General features: G+C 32.9%; 1 protein-coding gene across 2 annotated transcripts; it reads left to right on the forward strand.

The window, feature by feature from the left end:
* Positions 1-5,412: 5,412 nt before the first annotated feature.
* prdx1 (peroxiredoxin 1) lies at positions 5,413-11,089 on the forward strand. Of its 2 annotated transcripts, none has more exons than XM_059344506.1 (6): positions 5,413-5,453; positions 6,892-7,008; positions 7,222-7,375; positions 8,067-8,189; positions 9,075-9,205; positions 10,592-11,089. In XM_059344506.1, the coding sequence occupies exons 2-6, from the start codon at positions 6,903-6,905 to the stop codon at positions 10,672-10,674; spliced, it is 597 nt and encodes a 198-aa protein (XP_059200489.1). In that variant the 5' UTR covers positions 5,413-5,453; positions 6,892-6,902; the 3' UTR covers positions 10,675-11,089. The 2 variants fall into 2 exon arrangements, with proteins under 2 accessions (XP_059200489.1, XP_059200490.1); XM_059344507.1 differs by having other exon boundaries at positions 5,430-5,453; positions 6,896-7,008.
* Positions 11,090-11,736: the final 647 nt, after the last annotated feature.

An 11,736-nucleotide genomic window follows, 5' to 3' on the forward strand; every position in this document is an offset into this window, starting at 1 on the left:
AAAATTTATTAATGTTGAACTATAATTTATAAATGCCAAATAGAAGGTATATTAATGTAAGTTGATAGTTTCTTTACCATAAACAAACAATTACATTATAATTCTTAGTTTATTAATAGTTTTCCACTCATTATATCATTTTTAACACCATATTAAGTATGTAAATGATTTCAAAATTATTCTTATACCTTTAAGAAATTGTTTGAAAACATTTAAAGATTAAATATGTATAGAATTTTGTAAATGATTAATAATTGGTCTATAAACCATCTATAAACATCACTTAGATGGTTATTGTAAAGTGTTACCAATTATACTTTTTACAACCCATCAGGCTCACTAAAGAGCAGTGGCGGAAAAAATATTCAGATATCTTACTTAACCTTCTGGAGTCCATCAATTCATTGAAAATATACTGAGCATGTTTTATTTACAGTAATAACTTTATTTATATAACAGGTAAGCTGAGAAAGCAAGTTGAAAGTGCCATTTATGTTTCTGGACCATTTTTAAAATGTGAATTTTCTTTCTACAATGAAAACTATTACCATTTTTAATTTACATGCAAATAGACTGTTTCATAGTTTTATTTATTTTATTTTTTTCTGCTGTTTTTTGTGTTTAAATAGTAAAAAAAAAAAAAAAAAAGGTACATTTCCATAGAAACCTGTGTCTTTTGTTTGTATTTTGTGTTCCTGGCAGCTTTATACTGTATTGTGCCTAAGATTTAGTGCTTTGTTTATGTAAATTCACAGAAGAGATTGATATCACACATGATGAATATCTGATCAAAGTGCTGCTGGTGGCAGGCAAGAAAGCCATCACTAGGAACCTGGGAAAGGAAACACCACCAACGAAGGATCAATGGATAACAATTGTGGAAGAAATCTTTTTAATGGAAAAATTGACAGATATATTGAGACTGCAGGAAGCACAACTGGACAGGAAATTGGAAAAATGGACCCTATACAGGACTCTAAACGCTGATACTGGACTGGAATAATAATTGAAAGATCACCATTCTAAAAGGCAGCTTTGTGTTTGGTTTGCTTGTATTTGTTTTATTAGTTGCAAAAATTGTCAATAAAAACCTATGCGAGTACTAATACAACACTGTTAAATTACTCCGCGTCAAAATGTACTTAAAGTATCAAAAGTAAAAGTACTTCTTATGCAGAATGGACCCACACAGGTTGTTCTACATATTCTAAATATATTATTGGATTTTTATTTTTGATACATCTATGTAAACCAGGGGTGTCAAACTCAAATACACAATGGGCCAAAATTTAAAACTTGAATAAAATCGCGGGCCAACATTGAACAAATAAACCTTTTAATATATACCAAACATGTTTTGCTTTAACATTAAATATGGAACCAGCAACGCTTATAAACATACAATATATAACTAAATAGTGCAGACATGCAAATTCAAATTTCAAATAAAAAACACATCAATGGCATTAATTTACAATAATAAGATAATAATTTGGTATTGCCTCGCGGGCCAAATAAAATTACACTGCGGGCCAAATTTGGCCCGCGGGCCAGAGTTTGACACCCCTGATGTAAACGGTGTTTGATTTTCTCAAGGTAGGGCTCATATAAACTACTTAATATTCTGTTTTTGAGATTTAATTAAAAAATGTCTGATCACTTTAAACTGATTGTGCTTTTTATGTTAAATCTTGAAACCTAAAAAGTAACTAAAGCTGTCAGATAAATGTAGTGGAGTAAAAAGTACAATATTTGCCTAAAAATGAAGTGGAGTTGAACTATAAAGAAACATGAAGTAAAGTACAAGTACCTCAAAATTGTACTTAAGTGCAGTACTTTAGTAAATGTACTTACTCACATCCCAACCCTGCTAAAGAATATTTGTTATCAGCCAGTTTGACATGAAACTTACAGACAAAACAATGCAACAATGCACAGATCCACTGTGACTTTCAGCATGTGGCCCTGTGAAACCAGCTGCACTTCCCTTTCACTGTATTTTTACTTCTTAGAGTAGTAATTGTCACACGCAAGGCTTGTTGTATTTTATTTTAGGCTTGGGTGAAAGCAGATGTGGAAAATATGTTCAGATCTTTCCAGAACTTCACACTTTTGTCCATTTATCTGAAATATTTGTTGCATTTGAGAATAATTGATACAATTCATGGGGAAAATGCACATTTTTTAAAACATATGTTTATTGCACATTTTGTTAATTTACAAACGGTGAACAACATAGAACAAGAAGGCACATACAAAAAAAACAACAACAATAATGATAGCAATAACGATGATAAAAAATAAAATGAATCAATATATAAACTGGGAAAAAACATGGTGGTAGAAAGATAAATAAATGAAAAATAAGTTAATAAATAAATAAATGCCCGTATATGTATGTATATATATATATATATGTATATATATATATATATATATATATGTATATATATATATATATATATATATATATATATATATATACAGTACAGGCCAAAAGTTTGGACACACCCATCTCATTCAATGCGTTTTTCTTTATTTTCATGACTATTTACATTGTAGATTCTCACTGAAGGCATCAAAACTATGAATAAACACACATGGAATTATTTTTAATTAAAAAAAGTGTGAAATAACTGAAAACATGTCTTGTATTTTAGATTCCTCAAAGTAGCCACCCTTTGCTTACTAGAATATAAGACATGTTTTCAGTTAATTCACACTTTTTTGTTAAGTACATAATTCCACATGTGTTCATTAATAGTTTTGATGAATTTACAATGTCAATAGTCATGAAAATAAAGGAAAAACATTGAATGAGAAGGTGTGTCCAAACTTTTGGCCTGTACTGTATACACACACACACACACACACACACACACACACACACAGATACATATACAAGCTCTAAATGTTTATACTAGAAAATGCACATTTATATCTAAAATTTTCCATTTAAAAGACTGCTGTCTGTGTGAACACAGACAGAGGTTTCTGTTGCTCTGCCTCATCAGTGAGTAAATATAGTAAAGCTGAGAAGGAAATGAGAATGAAAGAATGCCTTCAGCTGCCGCAGGATAAGTACAAGATGTTGCAACAGTGCTCCACCCCGAGTCCCTATGTAAATACAAAGAGCTTACTTCCAATCCAGGAAACATGGAGGAAATGGACTACTATGTGCAACTGTCTTCTGGAGCTTAACCCTTTATCAGGCAAAGAACTATATTTGGTAACTTCAGGTAGTATTTGGAGAAAAAAGTTGCAAATTTACTAGATTAAAGTGGCAAATCTACAAGAAAAAAAGTCACAGATTTAAGAGATTTTAAGTGGCAAATCTGTGCGAAAAAAGTGGCAGATTTACGAGAAAAAACTGGGGAAAAAGCAACTTTTTTCTCCCAGATTCACCACTTTAACCCTTAACAGGGCACTCATTGAAATACTTGCAAATTCCAAATTTCAATTACATACTGCCAGAATGTGTAAAAAAAACATACGAAAATAATATTTTGAGAAAAAAGTTTATGAGATTAAAGTGGCAAATCTACTAGAAAAAAAATGCCCAGATTTATGAGATTTAAAGTGGTGAATGTAGGGAAAAAAGTTGCTTTTCCCCCACTTTTTTCTCGTAAATCTGCAACTTTTTTTCTTGTAGGTTTGCCACTTTAATCTAGTAAATTTGCAACTTTTTTCTCGAAATATTACCTGACTCTAACTACCAAATATAGTTCTTTGCCTGATAAAGGGTTAATAGAATAAAGGCTATCATAAATGAGCAGTGGTCTCTGTCTAAAAAATAATCCAAATAATATGCATTTCATTTGTTCTGGCTATTTATATGTATAAAAATGAGCAAATGAGTGTGTTTTTGTCTTTTTTTTATTGGAAAATTTGTTCCCTCAGTTTCTTCTTGTGATAATTTACAATAAAAATGCACAAAAAACACTTAAATGTAGAATGTGAGCTCATTTTTGTCTACTTGAATGCCATGTTTGAGGGTCTCAGTGGGTCTCAGTGGGCTACCTGTTTGAAACAAGGTCATTACAACAAAGCAAACAGCTTTCTGAGTGGGAAAAGTAATCAGTAAATGACTGATAAGAAGCTGCAACAGAGAACCTGCTGGCTGCAGCAGCAATGTGAAAGTGCTGTTTAATGTCTGTTCATGATGACAATGTGTTTGGCTCCACATCCTGGAAGAGGTTGAGTCATGTGGTGAATGAAACCTCATGACTCTGTGACCCCTGCATGCCTGTTAGCTAGGATTAAAGGACTTCAATGCATTAAAAAACTGTTTTTTTTGTAGTTTCAGATTAATAGATTCAGTATTATACACTTCGACTGCTGCAGGTTTTTTGTCATATACTGACTACCTCTACAGCAGTGCAGAGCAACACACAGATGTAGCAGTAAACATCATGTTTATTCGTAAAATACTGACAGGGAACTTTTTAATGTACACTGACTACCTTTAGGCTACTTTTCATAGGCTTACATTTACATTTTGCTGATAACACTTTGACCGAAGTAAGGTTTTTAACTGCATTTACTTGCAGTAGAGCATTTTTTTCCCCAACTTCTCTTTATTGGGTTTTTTCCTTTTGTTCACGTACAAAAATAAAGAAGATACATGTTAATGTATGCTTCAAATCAACACGAAAGAACACAAATATAGTAGAAAAATAAAAGCAATTAAAAACAACAACAAGAAACAAACAAAAACCTAGGTGGAGTCAACTCAAATACCAAAACAATAATTATAAGGTTTACAAATAAAAGAAAGAGATTTTAATAGTAATAACACAACTTGGAGGGTGTCAAGTGTTCTAAAAATCTACAGTTGTTCATTTTCCATGGGATTATATCTGGTATATAGTCCATAAATGGCTGCCATATTGTATAAAAAGGTATTTATTTTACCTCTCAGGGTGAATTTTATTTTTTCTAACAGCAAATGTTTCATTATATCATTTATTAAAACTTGATAGACTGGAGGATTTTTTTGTTTCCAGTTTGCAGTGGAGCATTTTTTTTTTTTACCATGCAGTATTATAATTTATACATAAATAAGTAAACTGTGTGCTATTTCTTCCAGCACACTGACTCAGAAAGATGGTTGTGATACATGTTCCTCAGGGATTATTAAATAGAGGAGTATGTGGAGTGTGAGATCTAGAAAATGAAGTGAGAAGAATATTCTCCTTCATTCCTCATTCTTAGTCTGTGATGTGATGTGGTTTCCCAACAGCACTAAAAAAAAATCCCATAAAAGTCATAAGGAAAAGTGCAAAGTCATGCTGTGCAGGTTGAGATTGGAGGTCTGGACTGAAGTGGGCTGTAGTCTCGTTCTGAACTGTGTTATCGCGAGAAGTGCGATGAAGTATAAATTCACCACTCGAGCCTGTCAGTTCTCCACTCTGTTCTGCCGTCTCTGTCGTTGTGGTGCGACCAAAGCTGAGGTATGTGTTATGTTAGACATTTAAATATGTTTTTATTGTGCTCTTTTAAAGTGTTAGTAAGTATTTTTTTCGGTTCACTCACGAGTTTTTCTTGTTGCGTAGCTTTGGTTGAAATAACGGATCAACAAGTGGATTTTCACAAAAAGGATGGACTTGTTCATTCTAGAAAAAGTAGCTTTTAGAGACGTTTAGAGTAGGTTCACTATTTGATAGTTTATTTGAGTATAACTTACCGGTAGGTTACTCACAACTAAAGTCTCAGGGGAGAATATTCGACGTTTTTGCTGCTAAATTAGTGAAATACCTAAACGCACTCGGGCGTAACTTAATAGTTTTTGCCTTTACCATTGAAAGACAGTGGATGAATTTCTGCAATTTGTCATTTTCGAAAAAAAAAAAAATCAGGAGTAGATATTCTTATGCGGAAACATCTGTGATTTTAAATAGAGAAGAAGTGAAAATGCTCTATTTGTTTCGGTTACTGCCAGTGCTGGGTGCTTAAATTATAGATCTGAGCTGCAATCTGGGTGCAGAATGAACCTTAATTAGACATTTAGCAAACTGTAATATAGCTTACAACAGATATAAATCTATGTTTAGCTAAAAATCTTTTTATTTCTCTCTATCTCGTCTGGTTTCATGGTTACTATTATATTACACTGTATTTTGTAAACAGTATTATGCATTTCCCTACTTCCATATGCCATTAATATAGGGCTGCAACTATCGATTGTTTTCATTATTAAGTTATTTGGTCAATAAAATGTTGAAAAATATCAATCAGTGTTTCCCAAACCACAAGTTGACGTCATCAAATCTCTTGTTTTGTCCACAAACCAAAGAGATATTCAGTTTATTGTCATAAAGAAACAAAGAAACCAGAAATATTCACATTGAAGAAGCTGAAATCAGAGAATTTGGACTTATTGTCTTTAAAAAAAACAGCTCAAACCAATTATTTGACTATCAAAATAGTTGACAATTCATTTAATAATCGATTATTGTTCTATTAATCGAATAATTGTTGTAGCTCCACATTAATATTTTCTATATTTATAAGAAATGGTTTTACTATTATGAAGGCATGCTTTCTATGCTTGATTACATTTTTGCAATTACTTTTTAATATGCCAGGAAAAAGTGAAATCATCATAATACCTAGGACAAATTACTTGATTACTCAATAATTATGAACAGATCAGTTAATGTGTAATATAATCCCTTCAGATCTAAAATGCACAGTGCTTTCATAAGAGGCAAAAAACAATTGCCTAATTGAGTTGCTATTTTATATAAAAGAGAGTTTCCTTTGTTCTGTAAATGAGGAAGGGTTATGTTTTATCCTCGATTGGGCATACAAAAGAAACAATGCACAGCTGTGGTTTTTGAGAAGCGATTGTGTAACACATAAACGGTTTCCTTCTTTCCTCTTATCCAGTTAGACTGAAGATGGCTGCAGGCAAGGCACAAATTGGAAAGCTGGCCCCAGACTTTAAAGCTAAGGCGGTGATGCCGAGCGGACAGTTCCAGGACCTGAAGCTGTCAGACTACAGAGGTACACCTCAGTCTGTCTCATCCTCCTTTGACTGGACCACATGCTTTGATGATGCTCTCTTCTGGACTGTGATTTGGTGCTTTGTGATCCAATAATATATTGAATAGACATTAATTTGCACTACTAAAGACTCAAATGAATTAGCGTGTAATGACAGCAGGTGCATTGCCAAATTACAAATGTAATACCCTTGTTTGTTTTCTATTGGTGCAGGGAAATATGTTGTGTTTTTCTTCTACCCTCTGGACTTCACCTTCGTGTGTCCGACTGAGATCATCGCTTTCAGTGACGCCGCCGAGGACTTCAGGAAGATCGGCTGTGAGGTCATCGCCGCCTCGACTGACTCACACTTCTCCCACTTCGCATGGTATTTACAAGCTTTCTATTTCACAAAGGGAATAACTTTAAAGTCGTCAAAATACATACAAATAGGAAAAGATTTTGCATTTCATTCAGCGGAGTAAAAATATGGAATGGGATGTGTGAAGAAATAAAACAATCTTCAAACATGAAACACTTCAAATTCAAATATAAAAAGCATGTCTTCACACGATGTAGGGATGTAAACGGGTGTGTGAAATGACGGTAGGTGGTTACAGTTGACGTTTTATTTTTTAAATGTTATTACTATTTTTCTTTTTTTGTGTGTTGTTGTTTGTTTGACTCATTATGACTACATGGGTGTATGTGTACTTATGTGTTTGTAAGTTAATAACAAGTTATGTATGTTAATAATGGTAATAATGAGTTTATAAACTACATTACTATGTGTTATACATACATATATATATGTATATATATATATATATAAAATACTATTGTTGTTATATAACTGAATATAGTAAATTAACACAGGGAGAAGGGATTTAATAAGCTTTGACTTCTTTTGAACACAAATAAGTGTTGAGTCTTGTTGTTGTTTCATTTTGTGTTGTTGTCTTGTATTTATTGTTGTTCGTTTGTTTTTAAATGTTCATCTTTTATTTTGTGTTCAAATAAATTCTCAATCACTCTTACTAACTCTTGATTTTTTTTCATTTTGGTTCATGTTCTCAAAGGACCAACACACCACGAAAGCAGGGCGGCCTGGGAGCCATGAAGATTCCCCTGGTATCCGACACACGGCGCACCATCTCCACAGATTACGGCGTCCTAAAGGAGGACGAGGGCATCGCCTTCAGGTTAGTTGCTAAGTTGCTGTTTTTCCTGAGGAATTGAATGCACCACCTTAAAGATATTTTAGGCAGGGAGAAGGAGAACACATTGATTTTCCAGCCTTCACTTTCTTCTCATTTTTACATCTGAAACAAGTGGCCCGGAAAGTGAAGTCAAGGTGAAAATGCCTTGAACCTGCATTCTCTCTAATGACGAGCAGGGGGCGACTCAACTGGCTGTAAAAAGAAGTCTGATTGTATAAAAGTCTATGAGAAAATGAGCCTATTTCTCACTTTATTTATTACTTAAGTAAACTTTTCCCCAACAAGATTATGGTGTGAATCGCTAGTTTAAAGTTTTCTTTAATACAGCATAACATTAATTTAGTTCATTATAGGTCCATTTATAGGAAAATAGACAGTAACCGAGAGTATGCTTTACCTGCCTACCTTATGATTGACAGGTCACTCCCTTTTTTATCTTTGAATTTGACCATTTCAATGAAAGGACCTATAAGCTGCTACTGGATGTTTTTTGTTGTTGTTGCTGTTTTTTTTGTGTGTGTACTATTGTATTTAAATGGAAAAAAACTCAAATAAGAATAGATAGATAGAAATAGAAAAAAAGAAGAATTTGCCCATTTCAAAGTGTTTTCATTTCATTTAAGTTATTCGAAATTGCATTTTGGTCACCAAAAAATGCCTTTTTCGATGTTCAGTTGTACTAAAAGACACTAAGTAGTTAACTGATAACCACCCACTCTTTCAAATGTGGTCACTTTGGCAAAAATGCCAAATTTGAAGTTTTAAAATGCTAGTCCACAAACCACTCACTGACATCACACTTCTTATATACAGCATATACTGTTAAGTCTTTGGACAGTCACTGACTGCTCTTTCTCTCTATTTCAGGGGTTTGTTCATCATTGATGACAAAGGCATCCTGAGACAGATCACCATCAACGACCTCCCAGTTGGACGCTCCGTTGATGAGACCATGCGATTGGTCCAAGCCTTTCAGTTCACCGACAAGCACGGAGAAGGTACGTAACCGCTCTAACATACTGCAGACATTTAGTATTCAAGTACATAATGTATTTTAGTACCGTATATAGCATGTCACCTTTTTTAAGCAATTAAAAATAATAATTAAGGAATCAGTACGACTACAAAATGACCAATATATTCACATGCATTTGCTATTATTATTATTATTATTATTATTATTATTATTATTATTATAATGATTGTAGTTTGTACACCTGGTGATACAAACAGAAAAACTATTATTTTATATTCATCGATATACACGGTTGCCCATAAAGTTGAAATAAAATATATTTTTTTACTTCTTTCCATGAAATGATTGTGACAATGTGATTTATTCTTGAGAGATAAAGTGTATATCTTCTCAAAACTGCATTAATCAATCTCTTCCAAACATATCACAATATAAATGAAACCACAATTAACAAGAGGATTGTGTCTGGAAACAAAATTATTCCAACTTTATGGGCTACCGTGTTTATACAATACACAGCTATGAACATAAATACTTAAATGTACATATATTTATTCATGTGGGCATCAAGATATGTAAATTAATTAAAAGGGGTGTTAACTGTGCTAACTTAAAGGAACCGCCAAAAAAATCAGGAGGGGGGAAAAAGCATATAACTTGAGTTTATTAAACTCTTCTGTTACTAAAAGTATTTTAAATGTTGTACTTCCAAGGACATTACATTATTTGAAAAAACAAATACTGAATTTGGAAAAACTGCTTTCAGTTTTTCTGCTGCATCTACCTGGAACATCTTACAACATTCACTCAAACTCAACACAATTATAACTCTGGGCCAGTTTAAAACTATGATAACCAATAACTCTGCCTTTCATTGCAACTGTTTTTAATGTTTTTGTAGTGTTTTGTCTGTGCTGTTTCGTGTTTTCTCTGTACTCTCGACATCATTTCCAAATGTAAATTGTATTTAGTCTATTTTTAATTGATGTTTACACGAAGTACTGTTATCAAAAAAAAGTTTTGAGCATTTTTGTGTTTATTGTTAATTTAAAATATCTTTTAAATTGTAGTAATATTTTACTTTTTTAAAATGTAAATGAGGGGTTGCCCTCAATGATTCCACGAGAAATAAAAAAAAAGGATAAATGAAATGAAAACATGTCAGACAGGGTAAAAACCATAAAGGCTAGTAAATATTAAACTTTTTATCAGTGCCTAATAAATGATAGTAGACTTGAAAGAGGGCAATAAATTGAGCAATCACAATCACAAAGAAACTTTGTTTGATGCATGTCCCTGTTTTAAAACCGAGGCTTCAGAGGTAACGACTGTACATGTATATGTGCGTCATATTGGCTTCACTGTTTCATCTCCCGGGCCAGAACTCATTACAGGTTTCTCTTTTCAGTCTGCCCGGCTGGCTGGAAACCAGGAAGTGACACCATCAAACCTGACGTCCAGAAGAGCAAAGACTTCTTCTCCAAGCAGTAATAAAGCCAAGGCCATGGTCTGCAGCCTGCTGTAGGAGATTTCATTTAGAGATTATATTTCCAGAGAACAATATTTAAGTCAGCCACTGTGCCTGTGGAGCTGCGGTTATGTTGTCATCATGATGTAGTGTTCTGTTGTCTGTGGTGTTGATGGTGCACTTATGACCAAAGTATCATTGTGTAATTATGTTGTGGTTTGTTTGCTGTTTTCACTGTCAGACAGATAAATGTCTGTTTTTTTCTGACATGTCATTCCTTACTATTATTAGGTTCAAAGGTCCATATAGTCCAAATCGTTTTATTGGAATGTAGCCCCAAGCACCTCTCTAAATTATGTTGTGTTTTTTTTTGTTTTTGTTTTTTACAGTGAAAAACATGTTCTTTCATCTTAATAAAGAATACAGTTTATAACACTCTCCTGAAGAATCGTATTTACTTCAAATGTCACAGGGAATATGTTGGGGATGTTTAGGTGATTACTCACATTATTTTTTGATGATGGATTGGATTGTTTTTGTATGTTAATTGTTATACTGTGTGCCTGCACAACTTTGATTTTTTTTAAATATATGTAGTAAAGGTGGCACTTAAACTGACACTGATTAAAAAAAAAAGAAGGATCATAGATTGAAAAGTAATCATATTAATCCTGTGTGTGTCTTGAGTGTAACATGTTGAAATGAATGAAATCAAAATTAAGTAAAATAACATCACATGAACATTAAAAACAAGGACAAACACAAATAATTGTTGGGATGAAAAGCACAACAGAAGAAACAAAGGTAGCGGAGATAAAAATGAACATCTAAGAAAGACAGGAGTACATGTTTATAAAACAAAACAATAAATATTAGATAATAATAATAAAACCATAATAAATCCTTAAAGCAAGTAAATAAATTTAAGGAAATATGGCAGAAATGGAAAGTGTAAATTACCCCTTCTTCAGTTTAAATGTATTTCCATATGCATGAAAGTTTAGCAGTATATTTGTGAGACTGCATGTCTACATGTCTATTATTATTATTATTTCTTTATTCCTCATTAAAAACAAAACACCACA

The sequence above is a fragment of the Centropristis striata genome, chromosome 11 (assembly GCF_030273125.1).
Source record: "Centropristis striata isolate RG_2023a ecotype Rhode Island chromosome 11, C.striata_1.0, whole genome shotgun sequence".
Lineage (NCBI taxonomy): Eukaryota > Metazoa > Chordata > Actinopteri > Perciformes > Serranidae > Centropristis > Centropristis striata.

Excerpts from the sequence above, each read along its gene's own strand:
- prdx1 (XM_059344506.1), top strand. The coding sequence starts at position 6,903 with ATGGCTGCAGGCAAGGCACAAATTGGAAAGCTGGCCCCAGACTTTAAA. Across the intron at positions 8,190-9,074 it reads GACGAGGGCATCGCCTTCAG|GGGTTTGTTCATCATTGATG; the intron begins GTTAGTTGCTAA and ends TCTCTATTTCAG. Across the intron at positions 9,206-10,591 it reads CACCGACAAGCACGGAGAAG|TCTGCCCGGCTGGCTGGAAA; the intron begins GTACGTAACCGC and ends TTCTCTTTTCAG.